At 41.9% G+C, this 19631-nt stretch overlaps 3 protein-coding genes across 22 annotated transcripts in view; 1 reads left to right on the top strand and 2 right to left on the bottom strand.

The window, feature by feature from the left end:
* Positions 1 to 19631, top strand: part of HERC1 (HECT and RLD domain containing E3 ubiquitin protein ligase family member 1) — a 130641-nt gene that overhangs the window by 94910 nt on the left and 16100 nt on the right. For 11 of the 13 annotated variants that reach the window (XM_041489759.1, XM_041489761.1, XM_041489757.1 and 8 more), the window contains 10 exons: positions 133 to 302; positions 1576 to 1714; positions 2009 to 2178; positions 2522 to 2691; positions 2862 to 3027; positions 3320 to 3396; positions 3824 to 4076; positions 4306 to 4458; positions 5413 to 5718; positions 6645 to 7301. In XM_041489759.1, coding sequence (XP_041345693.1) covers positions 133 to 302; positions 1576 to 1714; positions 2009 to 2178; positions 2522 to 2691; positions 2862 to 3027; positions 3320 to 3396; positions 3824 to 4076; positions 4306 to 4458; positions 5413 to 5718; positions 6645 to 6830 — 1790 coding nt within the window. In that variant the 3' untranslated portion in view covers positions 6831 to 7301. Of the gene's footprint in view, positions 1 to 132; positions 303 to 1575; positions 1715 to 2008; positions 2179 to 2521; positions 2692 to 2861; positions 3028 to 3319; positions 3397 to 3823; positions 4077 to 4305; positions 4459 to 5412; positions 5719 to 6644; positions 7302 to 19631 lie in introns of those variants that run through there. The other 2 variants (XM_041489770.1, XM_041489769.1) reach the window with 1 other exon arrangement.
* On the bottom strand, positions 9234 to 13683 carry FBXL22 (F-box and leucine rich repeat protein 22). The gene is made up of 2 exons (XM_041489794.1): positions 13287 to 13683; positions 9234 to 11393 (listed from the first exon to the last, which is right to left on the bottom strand). Exons 1-2 carry the CDS (start codon positions 13619 to 13621, stop codon positions 11048 to 11050), a joined length of 681 nt encoding a protein of 226 aa, XP_041345728.1. The 5' UTR covers positions 13622 to 13683; the 3' UTR covers positions 9234 to 11047.
* USP3 (ubiquitin specific peptidase 3) overlaps positions 15211 to 19631 on the bottom strand; it is a 45280-nt gene continuing 40859 nt past the window's right edge. For all 8 annotated transcript variants that reach the window (XM_041489782.1, XM_041489783.1, XM_041489784.1 and 5 more), the window contains one exon: positions 15211 to 19301. In XM_041489782.1, the coding sequence (XP_041345716.1) occupies positions 19136 to 19301 (166 nt within the window). In that variant the 3' untranslated portion in view covers positions 15211 to 19135. The remainder of the gene's footprint in view (positions 19302 to 19631) is intronic.

Raw genomic sequence — 19631 nt, forward strand, 5'->3', positions numbered from 1 at the left:
CCCTGCAGGGCTCCCCTTGTGTCCCAGCCCCAGGGCTGTACAGATCTGCTGTCTGTCTCTCCCCTGCTTGTGCTTGTAATGAAATTCCCCAGCGTGCTGCTTGCTCCTGGAGCCTGGTGCTTGCCCTTGCAGATCGCCTGATTGGGCTGCCCGAGGGCCGCGCCCGCAACCACAACCGGCCGCAGCAGGTGCCGCTGCTGGCCGGGGTCTTCATTGAGGACATCGCCGTTGGCGCCGAGCACACGCTGGCCCTGTCCTCCACGGGGGACGTCTACGCCTGGGGAAGCAACTCCGAAGGCCAGGTACATCCTGTTGTCTGCTCCTGACCTCCGGGAGCCTCTTGTTGCCCTTCACAGCTGTGCTGGGCCTGGCTTCCCTTGGGTGGAAAAAAGGCGTTGATTCTCCTTCCCTCCTTCACCCCTCAGCATGATTGTGTTTTAGGCAATTTCCATTATTTTCTTGTTTACTCTCTGTGCTCTTCCATGGTACCAGTTTGGGAAAGCACTCCAAACATGCCACCCAAATTACTCTAGTTCAAGCTGTTTAAAAGAATTGCAAATTTTCTCCGAATTCTTAAGCTTTCAACATAATAAAATTTGTGGTTGATGTCAATCAGATTTTTGGACTCTTTAGATACTTTTCGTAATGAAAATATAAATGAACCTCTTTAAATGAAAGATTTTTTTGAAGTCAGAAAAAATGTAGTAAATTATAAATTCTCCTCCTTCACCACATGCATTACTCAAATTTTTCAACTGCAGGCTACAAATTTAAGGAAGTGTCTCTTGATGTATTAGCTACTGGTGTTTCAGGAAGTTTGGGCAAACTTCATCCTGTGGTGTTCTAGGATTAAGTTTTTGAGAAGGCTTGTTGAGCAAGGTGTTTGGAATAATTTTTGAGGAACTTATTTGAGGTGTTTACTTTAAATTACTTTTATTAGTGTTTTTTTTAATATGATACTTTGTATTTTTGAAAGAGAAAAAATAGTGTAAAAATGTAGAGAAATTAATTCTGAAAGCTGTTTATATGATTTTCCTTGTGGTTCAAAATACTGGTTTTATATAAAGTGGGGAAAAAATATACTTTTGTGATATGAAATTTTTAACTCACAGAATATGAAATTAGGATATGATATGAAACTCAGTGAAAAGTTGCAACAGCTTCAGTAAATGTTGTCTTTATACAAACTGTGTTTTTGTAAACCAGGATTTACATTCTAGAACAAAAATGCTGTTTAAATAGCACAGAGGAGATGTAGGAGCTTTGTTGTCTATGTGTGAGAGACTGCAGTGCAGGACTTAGCAGCATGGATCAGATCCTCAGTCTGGGAAAGATTTTTTTGAGAAGTCTCCAGCTGTTTTCAGGTCTCTTTGACACTTGAGTCTGTTACTCTTGTTGGGTGCAGGTGCAGTATTTTGTCAAAGATAAAAGGTGAAAATATTTATGTGGCAGATATGTTTTATCACAATATGTATATTGTTGTAAACAAATACGATTTTTTTTACCATCTTCTCTGAATTCTTGCTTGGGGAGTTGTAGGAATACTATCGCTTGTTGATTGTTATCTTTTGGCAGCTGGGGCTGGGCCACACCAACCACGTGCGGGAGCCCACGCTAGTGACGGTGCTGCAGGGGAAGAATGTGCGGCAGATCTCGGCCGGCCGCTGCCACAGTGCAGCCTGGACAGCTCCGCCCGTCCCCCCTCGAGCTCCAGGTGAGCAACTGAACTTTTGTCTGGCCTTTTCTTCAGTCCTGGTGTCTCCTGGGCTGTGAGTGCGACAACAATTTCTGAATATTTAGGACAAAATTGGGGGTTTTTTGTATCCATACCTTGTTTTGTTTCGTATACAAATTATCTTACTCTCAGTCTGGCTTTTGTTGTGGTTTAACAAGCCAGTGGGCAGCTGAGCACTGTAGAAGCTACTGTGAGGAAAATTAGCTTCATCCAAGCCAAAGCAATACAGCACCTCTTTCTCAAACAAGCGCTTGGTTTCTCTTTCTGTGGCAGGTGTTTCAGTGCCTTTGCAGCTTGGTTTACCTGATGCCATTCCACCCCAGTATGGGGCACTGAAAGAAGTGAGCATTCACACAGTGAGAGCACGGCTGAGGCTGCTCTACCATTTCTCTGACCTCATGTACTCTTCATGGCGATTACTTAACCTCAGTCCCAATAACCAGGTAAAATTCCATTTGAAAAAACTGGCTTGGCTGTGTTGTTCTGGTAGAGAGTTTCTGACCAGATCTAGATGGACCTTATTAATAGCGTCTGTAATTTTTTTGTAAAAAAAAATAAAAATAAATAATTCCATAATAATGCAAACTTCTTGAAGGTATTGCTTTACTTTTTCACTTATGCTATCACTGGCAAGTCAATGCTCTGGTTTACAAAAGCTTACGAGCCTCAAAACTAAAATCAAAAAGTGCTGATCTGTTTCCTGAAACACTCAAGTCCTGTTATTCTGTTAAGAATGGAATTATAGCCTTTATTAATACATTTATTCTCACTTGTGCTTTACTGCAGAACAGTACATCTCATTACAATGCTGGAACGTGGGGGATAGTGCAGGGACAGCTGAGGCCCTTGCTGGCTCCACGGGTGTACACCCTGCCCATGGTGCGCTCCATAGGCAAAACCATGGTGCAGGGCAAGAACTACGGGCCCCAGATCACTGTGAAAAGGATCTCCACCAGGTCAGTGCTGCTCTCACACTTGGGTTTGACCTTGTGTGCATGCTGAGATTCATACATTGCTTTCTGTTCTGGCATTCTGAGCTCTCTCTGGACAGCTTTGTTGATGGAGTGACTCAGAGCCTTTACATGATTGTGAGTTACGTTTTTGGCTGTGTGTCTTTCCCCCAAAGGGGTCGGAAGTGCAAGCCCATTTTTGTCCAGATAGCAAGGCAAGTGGTAAAGCTGAATGCATCAGACCTTCGCTTACCCTCCCGTGCCTGGAAAGTGAAGCTGGTTGGAGAAGGAGCTGATGATGCAGGTGGAGTGTTTGATGACACCATTACAGAAATGTGTCAGGTACATCTGTGAATATTTTGGAAATGTGTAACAGGAATGTATCACAGTGCAGTCCCAGGAAAAAAAAACATTGTAGCCTGACATAAAGACGGGTCTTGAAATAAACATGTCTTTACTACTTAAAATCATCCTACCATGTTTACCTTCTCTCAGTATTTCATATGAATTTGTAAGGAGTAATCATCACCATAGTGAAATATTCTGTCTTGTAATGCTAAAATGTCTTAATAGTTCTGTTGTAAGTTTGCTTCCCCTCTTTCTAAGAAGGCTTTTTTGTTGTTGATTTTTTAAGGAACTGGAAACTGGAATAGTAGACCTGCTTATTCCTTCCCCAAATGCTACAGCGGAAGTAGGCTACAATAGGGATAGGTGAGTTGTACAGGACTTGCTTTTATTGCAGATGGTAGTGGGTTAAAATACAAATCTTTCATTGACTTTTTTATACCAAATTGTGAGACTTCATGCTTGTCTCTAGTGTATTTTTTTTCTTCAGAGTATGTTGTCACTTCATTGTGGAGCCAGGGCGTGGCTTTAACATGAGCTTGCTGGATTACTGATGGCAGAATTCAGAGTAGCATCAAGATGCCAGGCTTTGTGCTCAGGAGCTCTGCCTCCCTCAGGCTGCAATGTTTGAACAGCTAAAGATAACAATAATCTTATTTGGATAAGTTTATTTGGACAATTGCTGCTAAGTGTGCTGGCAGTTACTGTGCTGTGCTTAGAAGTGCTTTCCCTTTTACTTCTAATGAGGTAGCATAAAAATAATACTCTTTTAACTGCTTCTTTGTCCTTTCAGATTTCTCTTTAACCCTTCAGCATGTTTAGATGAACATCTGATGCAGTTCAAGTTCTTGGGCATTCTCATGGGTGTAGCTATTCGTACAAAAAAGCCATTAGATCTTCATTTGGCTCCAATGGTCTGGAAGCAACTTTGTTGTATCCCACTTATCTTGGAGGATTTGGAAGAGGTAGATCTGCTCTATGTGCAGACCCTCAACAGCATTCTTCACATTGAAGACAGTGGGATTTCTGAAGAAAATTTCCATGAGGTAAGATAAGAAAGTCGGCACTTTTAGATTGATTGTGAAAGCAGTTAGTATATCAGATTGACCTTCACATCAGTATTTCTGTAATTTCAATCTCCATTCTTGGGATAACAAGCACTTGTGCATTTAGAGTAGTCGGTGATCTTACTGTATGTAGCTCTAGATGACTTGTAGTAAAACGCTATACTTGAATCACTGGAGTGACTTACACTTTTTCTGGTTTGCATAACAGATGATTCCTTTAGATTCTTTTGTTGGCCAAAGTGCTGATGGTAAAATGGTTCCCATAATCCCTGGAGGGAACAGTATCCCACTTACCTTTTCGAACAGGAAAGAGTATGTGGAGAGGGCAATTGAGTACAGACTCCATGAAATGGACCGACAGGTAAGAACCTCACTGTGACTTGCCCCTGTTGTTAGTGGGGACAGGGGGTAATTTGTGCCTATTTCTATTACAGTTTCTTCAGTGATAAGAAGAGCTTGGCTTTCGGCATCTTTTTGGGTCTCTGTATTTTTTCTTCCCCACAAGCTGGTTTTGCCCTTTTTTTTTTAAATTTAGTCTTATTTTTTTTCTGTAGTTGCTCAGTTGCCAAAAGAGTGTTAGAAATCAGAGCCGGTCTTCCATTTGAGTAGCCCCGCTTGAGAAAAAAAACCTACAGTTTTGCATGCCGGGTACTCTAACTGGACATGTGAACAACACAGAGACTGGCTGAAGTAAATATTATTGACAAATGTTTGTTTAGCTTGAAACTATTTATCTTTTGTTACAACACAAATCCTGCAAATATTTCACGGCATGTTTTGGGAAGTGCTCATTACCTATTGCATAGTTCTGTGTACTTCGTCATTTGTTTAGGGACCCTTGTGAAAGCAGCATTCTAGTTATAAGGTAAAGATGCCTGTCTGATACTATCTGCCTTAGAAAACAGCTTCCTCATCAGAGGTACCAGATCCCAAGTCTTGCAGAACAAGTACAGCATTCTCACCATACATCTGAATTGGAACAGAGTCTTTTTTTCTATTTACACAGTTGCTTGGTTTAGCCATCATTATTTGTGCTGCCAACTTGTAATTTCTTTAAATAGTTCTGTGTTGGATCAGAACATGTTCTTTAATGTGCAATTACAATTAAAAATACCTGTAATATTCTCTAGGATTTTGAGAAACAATACAGCCCTTGCAGGGGCTGCGTGTGTGGGAGCTGTATTTGGAAGACATTGGTAATTCTGTCATTGCCATTTCTCAGCTGAGAAGTTACTTTGTGTTTGGATAGTCCAGGAAGTGGCAGAGATCAGACAGTTGCACTTCAAACATCTCTCTTGTTTTTGGCCATTATTAGGTGGCTGCTGTCAGGGAAGGAATGTCTTGGATTGTTCCCGTTCCTTTGCTGTCCCTTCTGACTGCCAAGCAGTTGGAGCAGATGGTCTGTGGAATGCCAGAAATATCAGTTGAGGTTCTGAAGAAGGTTGTGCGATACAGAGAAGTTGATGAGCAGCATCAGCTGGTGCAGTGGTTCTGGCACACCCTGGAAGAATTTTCAAATGAGGAGAGAGTCCTTTTCATGAGGTTTGTGTCAGGAAGATCTCGACTGCCAGCCAACACAGCTGATATCTCTCAGCGATTCCAAATAATGAAGGTTGATAGGGTAAGACACTGGCATTACTATTATTATTATTATAGTAATAATACTATTATATATTATATATTGTTATTGTGTATTGTTAATATATATTATTATGTTATTATATATAGTAATAATCATTATTATTTCCTCTCAACTATAGTCTGTGCTTTGGCACTAGGAGACAATTTCCATAACTGTAAATTTACAGAAAAAGTATGGGATGGGATATGCTCTTAAGTTAATAAACTCAGACATTCTGGTTGTGTAGGACACAGGCTGCATGAATTGCATCTTAATTTAATTGGTGCAACTGGTGATTGGAGATAAAGACAAGAAACAAACCTTTGTCTACTGTAACTGTTCCAATCTCTTTTCATTTAGTAGTTTTCTTTCTGTTTTTAATTTTGTGTAAGTGGCAGCGTATCACTAGTGAACTCTTAATGTTTTAAAACCACTGCAATGAGTTTACAGTGTATAGTTTTACATACAGGGTGCATTCATTTTGGGTTTTGTGCAGTGAAAGCGCATTCTCTGTGAACAACATGAACAAAAAACTTGACAAAATCTCAGCTAACAGGGGTTTGTTTGTCATACTTGGTTAGGTGTCTCTCAGACTGCCTTATTCTAAGGCACGCTATGGTATGTAATTTCAATATTCATTGTTTGCTATCTAGCAGTGGGCTTCTAAACAGCAGTGTGATCAACTTTTCAAAAGGCTGAATTCAGTAGCGGGTTGTGTTACTGGCAGAGTAGGTGCTACAGTGGTTTTGGACATACTTAAGGGTGGAGCAAATGCTGTAAACAAGGGAGGTCAGTCTGCTTCTTAAAAGGAATTTGAGATAGAATGTGAAAATGGTAGAGGCAAGGAGCAATGCAATGTGGATATTGTTGCATTTTTAACTTCATTCACAACTTACCAGTGTCCTACCTTTTATCCGTTTCCGCAGCCATACGACAGCTTGCCTACCTCACAGACTTGTTTCTTTCAACTGAGGCTCCCACCTTACTCCAGTCAAGTAATCATGGCAGAGCGTTTGCGCTATGCAATCAATAATTGCAGGTCTATAGACATGGACAATTACATGCTCTCCCGGAATGTGGACAATGCAGAGGGCTCAGACACAGATTATTAATATTCTGTGAACAAAATCATCTTCCTTTTACTACAAATAGTGCCCTAAGTCCAATTCATCGTTGACATAATTTTACAGTAACCATAGATGTTTTAGGAGCATAAAACCAGATCTTAATAGACGGTGGCCACACTTTAGTTACTCTAAATGTAACAAAAAATTAGATGTTTTTATTTTTTTGTGATTGTAAAAAAGAAAAAAAGAAAAACAAAACAAAAAAGTATGATCGGTAAGTTTTTTCTCCTTTTTTGGTCACTTTTGATAAGTTTGCATGGAGACATTTTGGTGTATTTTTGTTGGGAATAGTACATTTGTAAGCCCTCTCAGTGAACATGAAGAGTTGTACATTGTGTATAATTGTTCATTAGCCAGAACAGTTTTACATGAATAGTCACATATTTATTTTGTTTTAATTTGATTTGCCTGTGCAGGGTTTCTTCTGCAGAGAAAAATAAAGCAAATTCAAGACTCGGTTGCTTGTATGCATTTGTGAACTGTGGTTGGTTTACTTGGGCTTCATACTTTTATATTTTGTCTCAGGAAATTATAGTCTTAGTGTTGAGACAGGGTGCGACCTTTGAAGCATCTTAAAATGTTTAGCCTGCTGGACTGTGCTCTGCCTTCTCCTGGCCTGAGGCCCTGGCTGGTTGGGTGTACTGCTCTTCATTCCTCGTGCTGCAATACAAGTTTGTGCTGTGCTTAGTTCCTTCTTGCTTTTTGTTTAAACATTTTGCTCCTCCATAGTAATTGTTGACAGTAACGGCATGCTGCCACCCTGATTCAAAAAACTTTAAATATTTTGAGCAAAACAATATTTTTAATACACACATTGATTTAGTTGATTCCTGCTCAGAGTACACAAAAATTAAAATGGAAGGGACAGGGTAGTAGTCAAGGTTGTGGATTTTATTCACATTTTTAGTTCTGCCTTTGTTCTCATTTTTGTCTCAGCTGTAGCTATTGTGATCAGCATGGTTTACTTACACAGTGATTGCTGTTCCTGTTAGGTTAGGACAGCAGTGTGGTGCACAAGGAGAGCTCTGCTCTGTGCCTTGGGAAAGTGCTGGACAATAGGTAATTGCCCGTTGTCTCTATGAAAGACATCACTGATGTCAAGCTACAAACATTGCCTGGTGCTCAGAGCAGGATGTACCTGGGGAGGAGAAAGGGGAGAGGCAGTCCCTAGGTGAGTCAGAGCTGCTCTGCTCCCTTTTCCGCTCTGCTCCATTTCTTCCTCCCTCAACTCCTTGGGAAGGAACTCCTTGCTGTGGGAGCTAAGGGCTGGTGAAAATGTTTATTAGTGTCATCTCACCTGGGGCAAGACTGGTCCATCTGAGTGTGGAGGGTAGGGTAGAAATTCCTGTTACTTTCTCTCATGTGTCTGTTGTACATTAACAAGGATTGATTGGGAAATTTCCTGGTTGTCCAAGACCGAGCTGCTGTATTGCTGCCAGTGCTCAGAGGGAGGGCTTGGTAAGCTGTACAAATTTGCATATCTGGGTTTTATCTGGTGAAGTTCTCTCAGGACTGTATGTTGGCTCTTGAAAAAGGCAAAAGCCTAGCTATGATCAAAGACCACTGCGGAGTGAAACATTTGAGGGAGATCAGGAGTTGGGGGAAGGAGGGTCTCACGGCTCTGAAATCATGCAGACTTGGTTTCCTGCCTTATTGTGTGTTAGGTTTCAAATTGGACTGAGATGTTGGTGTCCCATCAGTGTGTTGTGAGGATGTATAGTCACATCTTGGCCTAAATGTCTAGGTTTAATAGGTAAAAAATACAGTAGTTAAATAAATGGGGAAACTGCTGTATTAAGTCCTGTATTACTGCCTTCTACACCTCATCGATGTGTCTTAGTGGCACTGATTTGTCAGCCTGTTCCAATCAGCACAGGAAATAATAGAACTGTGCCTAAAAATGGCAGTTTTATGTGGACTGTACAGTTAGCTTTCTGGATAATGAAGATCTTTTTGGAGGCAGTTTACAATAAAATCACAGGGCATCTTGATTAAAGGTTTGTGCTTGATGGAACTTTAATGGCTTGGTGGAACTAAAGGAAACTGTTTCCATCCTTCCATAATACCCTAAGTAAAATGTCATAGTTTTCTATACTCCATTTTCAAATTGGATTGTGAAGTAAGAAAATGCATTATTGATGCTGAAAAAAATGTATCAATACAATAGCGTTCAGATTTTACCATGTCATGAACAAATATCCCCATTCAAGGAGGGGAAGAACGAAGTAGTAAGCTAGAGCATTGTTAAACAAATAGGCAAAGAAATCAAGTGGAGAGTGTTTGAAGACACTTTTTAGCTCTATAAAAGAAAATTATAAAACAAAACAAACCACAAACCCCACAAAATACCCTCAAAATACCCTGCCCCTCCTCCCCCTGCCCCTAGCAAAAAAGCTTAAGTAATATGTAGACAGATGCAAATGTGCTTTCATGTCTTGTAGCTACAGAAAATCCTTTCCTCTTACAACTACAGAGACATGTCTGTCACCACAGAGTGCTGGGAGAGCTAGTGGCACAAGGAGGTTCGTTGCTTGCTGCAGTGGCTGTGTAAGTTCATGCCTTGTTTTGGCTTGTTAGCAGTGTGTGGAACTGTTGTAGTGTATCCAATGTACAAGTTGTGTCAGCTTCCCAATTTCCACATCACAGTAAATTTGTTCAGCTCAGCAATGTCCTTTTGTAGCTGTCAGTCCTGGGTGAGGATTGCTGTGTCTCCTTATCCGCGCTCCGTTTTCTTGCTTACCTTGTGGTGTATAAGGGCCCTACTTGAACCTTAGGAAGGAGTTAATGAAATACCACTTTTACAGTGTCATGCTGTTAAATATCTTTAAGTAATGAAGATGGAATAATTTATTTTCCCCATCGGTTTTCTGGTGAGTGTATTTTACAGATGCTCATACTGATCAAGTATTTCTCTAGAATTGCAGTATTGTTTGACTAAGTTGCTGTAATGATGTGATTTATTTGTTTCCTCAGCCAAATTAGAGAGTACCAAGTATATCTGTGGATCAATTAACCAGGATCAGAAGACAAAGTATATTCAGTTATGTTGAGAGCTGTGAAGTCCTCTTTGGTGTCAAATTTTGTCAAGATGGTGGCATAGCATCAAAAGTACGTAAAAAAAAAAAGTTTCACTTCCAGGTAGCAAAGCAGTGTGCAGGAAGGGGACAGCCTTGTGCTTTGGGATGAAAATAGCTACTGGTTTTGTACTTTGCAGTGAGAAATGGGTGTTTATATACAGCTGGTCTGTACTGTGTTCCTAATTTAGCATTAAAAGACAGGCTGTTAGTCACTGTCTTTTCTTGTGGGTTAGTTCTCTGAATTAGCACTTGTTCAGATTGCACTTCCTTTAATGTCAGCTTTAAAAGATAACTTGGTGCATCTTTTATTATGTAAGTACATCATGCAGAGGGTCAGAGTGTGTTTTGTGTGCCTTGAATCCATGCTTCTCTCATCAAATACAAAAGCCTGGTAAATTAGCTGCCACTGTTAATCACTGAGGAAGTGCTGGTGGTCAGTACTCTGCTTTTGCTAGAAAGGTATTTCAGGGAGTGGTTATCCTTCTTAGTGGATGGAATGACTGTCTGGTAATACCCTTTAACAGAAGTTTGTAAATCACTCTTGTCCTGAAATTTGTGAAAATCCTCCAGTGACTCAGGCTCTCTGCTGTGGCTTTATGCCCTTGCCCATCACCTAAGGAGTTTTGAAAGTGCAGGGTCCAGTCTGAACCTCGTGACCCAGTGGGAGGCTCTTCCTTAATGTTTGTGTTCTCAGGCCCTTCTGTGACTCATTCTGCCTCGGTTCACTCTGTGTTTCTTCCATGCAGTCAGTGAACCTTGCCATCAAACTTACTGCACCATGTCAAACTACTGTTAAACTTTCTTAAAAGTTCATAAAATTTATTGAATTCTATCCAATTATTTGGCCTCAATAAACACACTGCTGCTTCCCTCCTCTGAGTGAGGGCATCTGCAGCACGAGGGTACCAGAACTGCAGTTTTCAGCAGATTGGTATTTTGTGACAGCAATGCAGGGTTTCCCAGTTTCAAGGAAAAACAGAGAGCAAACAGTTATTTCCTGAAGCCCATTCAGGAGGAGATGCATGTCTTTTCCCTTTACAAAACAACCATTTGTTTGGACTTGATCAGAACCCATGGAAGTAGTGACAGTTCATTGCTACCTCAGTGAGGTAAAATACCTGCTCTTTAAACCTGAACCAATTTTCTTGATGCTTTTTCAAGCATCAGCTTTTTTCCTGGCTTACTGTCTGGGATCATGTTAGCACTTCTCTCTGCTCTCAGCATTACAGAAGGACACTTTTCCCTGACTCTCTCCAGCCCAGCTTGTGTTACATTGCGGCAGAAATCCACATGGAGTGTTTGCAGTGATGCTCCGTGGAGGGTCACTGCCTGCAGGGTGTGGTCAGTGATCTGCACACAGTTCTCCAGTTTGAGGCTCTTCAGGTTTGGGCAGTTCTTGAGAAGCTGCAAAATGCAGTCGTCTGTAACATGGCCACATCCAGAGAGGGTCAGAGACAGCAGATTTGGACATCTGAAAGCAGGATGGTGACAGGTGAGATGGGAGAAATAAATCATAGAGCTTGCAGAAGCAAATAGCATCAAGAATAAATATGAAGGCTGGAAAAATGCCTCCTCTTCCTCAGGAGGGGCAAGGAGGCACAACTAGGTGAGCGCACATGTAGATCTTAATGTGCAGCTTAACTAAGGCAAAGCTTACTTCCTTTGCTTTTTCTGTTGGTAGCAACATCTTTAGCTCAGCTGGCACAGTGGCCTGTTTAAGCTGTGCCTGCATAATTTTCTCTTAAGGAGTTGGATGGTGCTGTGCTTCTCCAGGCACAGACAGTGGAGACCCAGCAGAGACAAGATTAATTTCAGGATGAAGTGGAGGACAACTGAGAGAAGAGACTGCTGTGCAGACCTCTGAGGATGAGCAAGTAAGGCACTCCCACACTTTATTTTTAGGAATTACAGCTACATTTAATCTCCTTGGATTTACTGAAGAGGTGCCAACTGCTTCCTAAAGAGTGTTTGATGTTCAAACACCACTCAGCTCTTAAACTTTCCATTGATTCACTGAAACTGGTAACTGTTGTTATAAACAATGATGCAGCAAATGAACAAAGCTTTTTCTCGCTGCTTGAGTAGGCCTGGGGAAGCACAGGAAAGGCCTGTCCCCAGTGTGTGTGAGCTGATGTGTGCAGCTCTCCTGGAGCAGCTGCTGGCTGAGCAGGGCCCTGTGCAGAGCCTGCAGACATGTGCCACGTCTGGCTCCTGGCTCAGCCCCCTCTCCAGGCAATAGCAATCCAGCATCCACCTAGCTAAACAGAGCATCACACACAGGTCTGTGTTGCTCTTGTGAGACCTCTAGACAGAATTTTTTATCTTTTAACTCTTTTCTGTTAGGAGCAATTGGAGGAAAAAGGTGGCAGCAGTCAACAAAGGCTCTAACAGAATAAAACTACTTTAAACTCAGGAAGAAAAGCTGGATATTTAATTTGCATTTTTCTTTGTACACAGTGCTAGGAATTGACTGGAAATGCTTTCAATGGGTTGCAGCAAAAATAGGTCGGACCTTGTATTATCCTTTCTTGGCACAGGTATGCTGATTCCTCCTTAATTAATCCAGATTTTTATCAGTTGTTCTAGCACATTTACTTCAGAAATCTGGCACTTGCAATTTAGTCTGTTTTGAAGCTGCTTTTCAGTCCTTGTTTTGAGATTGCACTGCTGCTGGCTCTCTCCTGTCACTGTCCCATAATTTTTTCAGTTGTTTTCCAAAGCTGAGGGCTGTGGCACAGGTGCACCATATCAGGGAGCCACTGCCATGGCCCCTTGGCTCTGCTTTGGGACCAAGCCAGCCCTGGTGTTACCCACACGCAGTGGGACTGGCTCTGCTCCTTCCTCAGAGCTGTCTCACAGCAGCTGAGCTGTGAAGGAAAAGCTGTGCAGCCAGAGCTGCTTTTCTGTGGTGGCATTTCTCTTCCCTCACTGCTGTTCAGAAGCAGCTAGGAGTTTAAACTTCAGAACTTTAGACCGAACTAAAGCTGACACTTAGTAATGTTAATTGAACTTGATTGTAATGAGGTGTGTTCACTGTTTGAAACCAGGGCTCTGCTCCAGGCACCCCCCAGACACTGCCAGAATGTAGTTTAGCTGAGCAGCAGTGTGGGAGGCAGGAGTGCCCTTTCCCATATTAATAACAAATTCTTAGAGGAAAAAAAAGAAGGAAAATGTAGACTTAAGGGAAATCTAGAGGAAGTATACACTACTGCCACTGTAAAATGAACTTACACTACAGTTGTAAAGGCAAAGCACTCACGTACTTCATGCTCCATTTCAGGCAGGGGTTATGGAGTATTGGAAATAACTCTTGACTTCACTCATCTCAAGGCAGTTACTGCACACTCACACCCACAGAACGTACCTGTTGCAAACGTCTAGTAAAAAATCACTGACAGTGTTCTCATGCCTCTTACAGAAGTCTTTCTGGAAACTGTTTTTCATCCAGTCCTCAATGTTACACACCTTGACTCTCTCTGAATACCAGCAGATGGACAAGTGTTTTAAAGCAGGTCCCAGGACAAAATTATCCTTCTTTAGTTCCACTGGAGAATGAAAGTTCAACAAAGACCACAGTAAAGGATCCTGAAACACTTCTAGTAGCTTGTGACATGTTTTTGCTAGATTTTTCCTACTGTTTTTGTCCAGAAAAGAGAAGAGATGTAAAAGGCATTCCCGGTTGAGCTGGGTTATGTGCATTGCCCAGCAGCAGTGGCAGAGTGTCTTGGCTGGGTGGAGTAATAGCAGTGCTGGAGGGGGTTCACACTTACCAGGAGGCTGTTGCACATATATGGTTGTGGAATGGGGTTTATTTTTGGTAAACAACTGGTGCAGAAGCTCAGAACAGGGAAAGGAACAGAACCATGTATGTAGCTTGTGCCTCTGTCCAAGGGAATGAAATGGGCATGTACAACTCGAGTGTCATGAAATGCTTCCTTAAAAGGCATTTCCCCCCCCCCCCCCCCCTTGTAGACTCTCCTGGAGTTTAGGAAAGTTCTTGTGCTGCCTTACTGGAGTGGGGTGGGGCTGCAGCTGCAGCTGCCAGGCAGGCGTATTGTATCTTTGTCAGTGTTTCCCATTCGGGAGATTTGGCTGAGCAGCACTTTGGTTTGGCAGAGTAACTTGACTCTCTGTTTGTTCTTTGAGTTTTCTGAGGTTGCACATTTGGTTCACGTTCAAGGACTGCTACATGGATAATGGAACTTCCATAAACAGTTTTTTAGAAGTAGCTGAAACATTCTCTGGGTGCCTTGAAGCACACACACGGTCTGCAGTTCAGTTCACAAGCCCCAGAGGTAGGGACAGTTTCCTGCCCAGTTATTTGAGGCTGAGCTGTGATTCTATAAACAAAGCTGGCTGTGTCCCCACCTTCTGCAGGAGGGAAGCAATGACACAGAGGCAGCCATGCATGGGAACAGCGAGGCTATGTTTAGTTCCTTGTGAGCTTGTGTTTTTGATAGATGCCTTCTATTGGCTCGAGTTTTATAAGTTTAGCTGTTCTGGTTTTGTAGGTTTAGTTCCGTTACCACCGAAATCTTTCTTCCACCCTTTGGTGGAATAAGGAGATATGAAAGTGGTTTTCCAGTTAAAAGTATCTGTTGTACAGAAACTGGAGAAAGTGTAGCAGAAAAAAGTTGTTCCTAGAAGAAAAATAAAGCTACAGCAAGGGCAGGTTGGAATTAAAAGCATTAAGCATCCCTTTAACTTTCCAGCTTGTGAAACAAAAATGCTTGGGATGAAGGTATTTTATAGTGCCTTTCTGCCAGGAGTTAATACAAGAGAATAAATACATTCAACAAATCCATAAAAAGTTACAGCGAACAGCACTGGGGGAGTTTTTCAAGTGGCCTGCACACAAATAGTACCTGGGAGACTTTATGGCATTTTAATTAGGAGTGTTTTAATACAGGACAAAGTTGAGTGGGACTCAATTTTACTTCCTCCTTCACACCCCAAGAATGCAGTTTAAAATTCAACTCCAAAAAACAAGATCAGAAATTTGTTTGTAGTCTGCAACAATCACAGCTTGAGGAAGTGCTTGAGTAGTGTGTGTCTGAACACAGCTGGCATACACAAAGAAATGGCAATTCTTTCTGCTTCACTCTTTAGTTAGTAACTTTCGACTACATACACTAAGCTGTGTTTAACAACTGCTGTTCTTCTTGGTTTTACATCCTTTGCCATTTAATCTTTTCTGTGAAATGATAAGGAGATTGCTGTTCCCCCTCCCCCTGTCAGAAACAGCTCTGGTCAATGCCCCAAAAGGGACAAGAAGATTTCACACACCAGGTAATGCAGTTTACTGGAAAACAGCAGCTTAAAAGATGTGCCTGCAGATGTTCCTCATTCTCATATTAGCATTTTCAAATCTCAAGAACTTACCTTTGTTTTTGAGCAGGTTTAAACAGTTGAGGCTTCTCAGAGTTACACATACAGGTATACTATTTTTAAAAGTACTAATTACCCCCCCCCCCCCAAAAAAAAAAAATTAACAACAAATCAACAATCTAGCAAAGTTGAATGACAAGTATTGGAGGATGGACTCTTGCCAGACAGAGGGGGCACACCACAATCTGCCATAAAAATTAACAGCAGTTGGGTGGCAAGGCATTTAAAATGGAATGACAGGTCCTCTTTGGGGTTAGCTGCTAAGTCTGGTAGAGGTGTTACAGAGTTAGGAACACTGCAATTGCTTTATTTTGTTTTTCCCAGAGCAAGGTACAGTATTCTGCCATTTGTGTTCAGAGGATATACACTAATGTTCTGCAAGCCTGTAGAAGGACAAGAAGTTTCATTTTCTAAGGAAAGGAGACACTTTAATGGCACATTTTCCATAAACACACTATGTGATGAGATATAATTCACATTCATCCTGGAAATGCTCCAGAAACACACAAGATGAGCACAGTCAGTAATCCTCACTGAAAATTACACACAAGATTTTAATGGTAAACAATTACAACTATGGCACTACAGTACTTGAGAATATCCTAAAGCACATTGGAATCAGCTGTCAAGGTGCCCATTACCTCATCAGTAAGACACAGACACATCAGTAATGAAACATTGCTGGGGGAACTTCTTAACACCACGTGTTACACTTCCCAAAAATTTAGTAAAATCTTCATAAATGGCCTCCTGTTTTTGATACAAGTCCACTACCCCTTCCTATCTTAAACTTTTAAACTCTCTTGATGACATTTAGGAGCTGGACATTTTGCAGTTTTGATTGACATAAATATTGGCTCCAGTTGTATACGTGGCTAAACAATCAGTAACAAAAGGACAACCTTTGATTGGACACATTTTGGTGAAAAAGATGCAAGTCTTTGAACTGTAGAGAGCAGTTGCTGCTTGCAGAGCAGTCTCAAGCAAGAAAAAACTTCTTGCCAGCTAGAGTGTACTACGATGAGCAGTAAGTAGAAAAAAACCATTTGGCTTAAATGAAAGAGATATTCCCCCCAAGAAGCGAGTAGATAAATATAGGATATACAAGCTAGGTTAAAAAGGTAATACTAGGCCAGGTGCAGTATTATGTTACTGGTTCAGTGCTCAGTTACTTTTTTTTTGACACCACACTGAATAGAATACAGTGGATAAGCGAAGTTCTCCACCAGGAAGAGAAATACTTGTGTTGCCACAACAAACTGTTCATACTGCCCATCTGAGTTTGCAGTGGGAGAAAGTTAAATTAGGAAAGGATTTACAATGTACTTGTTCCAGCAAAGCATACGGCTGAGTCCTGAGCAGCACCTGCTGCAAGGGCGGCCGGCTGTGATTGCATCGGTTTCCCAGACCGGCCCCACACGGCCCTGCTGGAGACATTACTGCCCAGGACCTGCGTGGGACACAGCAATGGGACTGAAAGAAAACGCTCAAGTCAGAACATAACTCTGACCCAAACAATTGCTGACAAGTAGAAGTTGATTAAAAGAAGTGAATGTTGCTGAACATTACAAATTAAATTTCTAAAAATATAGAAAGGCACATTTACATCACTGTTTTGCAAGAACACTGCATACACCTGACTACTGTAAGTTAAACTGCTGCTGGCCCAGAGATAATTGTGTATTTTAAGCTTGGCAGTCTCAAAGGTAAATTCTAAAGAAATCCGGTCCAAGCAGCATGCAGAGAAAACACAGCTAGAGGTGGCATCTGCGCAGCTCCCTGTGAGCAGCAGGAACGGCAGGAATGTGGAACAATGCTTTACCTGCTGCATTTTCTGCTTGTTTAAGTATCAGCAAACTATTCTCGTTGATTAGAAGAAAGACTGCCTGTAAGGAAGGGAAGGTGACAAACTATCTACAGCTTAAAGAAATGACGCGTTCTAGTTACTGTTCAACTTAAGTAAAAGACAACATCCTTATAAATATGTCACTGTATCAAAGAACTCTACAGTCTTCACCTGCGTGCATACTTCAAAATATGCTGAACGATTTCTACAGTTTTAGATTTCTCCAATTTGTCCCTCTCCTGGTTTAAGATGCTGGAATGAAGCTCCCAAGAATGGCTCCCAAGAATACCAACTGCCTGACTCCAAGTTGTCCTTACCCTGGCCTGTGAACAGCCAGCAGGACCCCAGGGCAAGGCACTGCTGTGCACTCCCTGTGCCCCAGGCTGCTCTGGGCTCCACTCTAGCACGCCCCTGCCCCCCCGCCATGTCCTTCAGGGGCATCAACTAAAACAGGACTCCCAACTGGAGTTTTAGTTAACGTAACTGAGAGCCGCTCTTTGGTGGTGGGACTCTCCATGAACTGTATTCTCCTCTTACTGAGCTTTCAGGAGCGTCCAGCTCCTTGGTACAAGAGAGCCAGCTAGAAAGGAGAGACTGAGGGAGCGGATCTGAAATGCAGCAGTTCTCAAATTTCACGTTTTCTGTCAGATTCCTGGCTTTGGCAGTAGTGGTTTTCCTGTCTGCCTTTCCCATCACAGCAGCTCATTTCCACTCATCAGCAGTAGAGCTAAAACTGGTTTGGGTTTTTTTAGCGTAGTCTTTCTCTATTACGTAGCCAGATTTTAGAAACTGCACCATGATTCCAGTGTTCACCTAGAGACTGAACAAAAATGCCACAGGAGCTCTCTGAGCCTGTTCCAGTCACAAGCACGCTTGGCTTAGCACTTCCCCTATGAGGGCACTGCTGTGAGAGACTGAGCATCCTTCCTTGAGTTTGCGTTTGAACTGATAGAAATGCAAAGCACCTGCAACACCATCTGTCTCCTCCTGCTTCCAAGTGAACTGTAGCCATGGAGCAGAGCTGCATGCAGAGCTGCATTTAGACCTATGCCTATTTTCACAAACCCCAGCCCTGGGGGCTGTACTTCCAATTGCCACTAGGAACTAAGGGGTTCTACTTGGGATCCTACTGCCAGGAAGTCTGCCCAGTTTTCAAGCACATAAGTGTTCATGATCCAATTTCAGGATGAGAGTCTAAACCAAGTGATGTCTAATGCAATTCAAGTTGTTATAAAACCATAAAGGGCAACATAATTTAGACAGGTAAAGATAATTGTTTTAAATTTGCAGGGGGTAGGGGGCAGCATATCTGACCAGTACTGTAATTAAATTGCAGTATTGATACAATTGGACCAACTTTGTTTATTTACAATGATTCCTGAAAGTCACCAGCCTGAATACACACCGATATAGCAGCAATTACCTGGTCTATTTAATGATGTTATATTGCCTCTCTTCTGCAGACAAAGGATGATTGATCAGAGGTCACTGTTTAAGTTTCTTGCACAAGGGAAAATAGTATGTGCAAACAATTCCTTGATTTAAAGAGATTAAGTCATACGTACATAATAGGACTGAGAACAGCATGAAGTTGTATTGCTTTTCATGATTAAAAGCACATTTATCTTGCTTGTAAGGAGGACAGTTTTTTTTTGATGTAAATGTGCCTTTAGAAAGTGAGAACTGAAAACATTAATATAAAAAAGTCAAATAACTATTTAATGAAACTATATATATAAAAATTGAGTTATCACAACTAAAGCAGCAAATCAAAATCTGCTGAGGTTTTCTGGTATAACTAAAAAAAGTTAGTTTGTGTCCAAGTTCAGTAAGTCAAATGCTACCATTGACACAACAAAACAAAAACCCACAAGAGGAAATTGCAAAGTGCACAATGAAATTAATAAGTCTTGGATCAAGTATTTATGGAAAAATGGAAATGTTTGTCCAGTGGACTTGGTAAGAATGCAAAGGAGGTATTAAAGTTTCTCTGCTCCAGGCTTGGCTTGGCGCTCCACGTAGAAGAGGATGTAGGCCTTGGCCTTGCCCACGGTCTCCTCGTCAGTCAGGGTTACAGTACTGTCATTGAAGTGGAACCAGCGGCCCTCATGCGCTGCATACGCTGTGTAGTGGCCGGAACCAACGCTGTGGAGCAGGCAGAGGGACAGCAGTCAGGGACACTCCTCACTGAGGCACCTTCTCCTGGGGCTAAGGGACTGCCAGCGGCCTGAGGAAGGAAGGTACCCACAGCCCTGCACAGCAGATGCTTCTCTTTTTGAGCTGTGGGGCTCAAATTCTTCAAATTAAAGTTCTACAAGAACACATTGTCTTATCCTTTCTACTGTTACTCTCAACACATCTGTCCAGGGCTGGGAAAAGTTAAAAGACTCCCAGTAACTTTACTTCAAAATATGCCCAGCGCCTTCCCTGGGCGTGCCTGAGCCTTCACTGCTGCTGCAGGAAAGGTCATGGTGA

Source organism: Pyrgilauda ruficollis, unplaced genomic scaffold, assembly GCF_017590135.1.
Source record: "Pyrgilauda ruficollis isolate IOZ18807 unplaced genomic scaffold, ASM1759013v1 scaffold96, whole genome shotgun sequence".
In the NCBI taxonomy this organism is placed as follows: domain Eukaryota; kingdom Metazoa; phylum Chordata; class Aves; order Passeriformes; family Passeridae; genus Pyrgilauda; species Pyrgilauda ruficollis.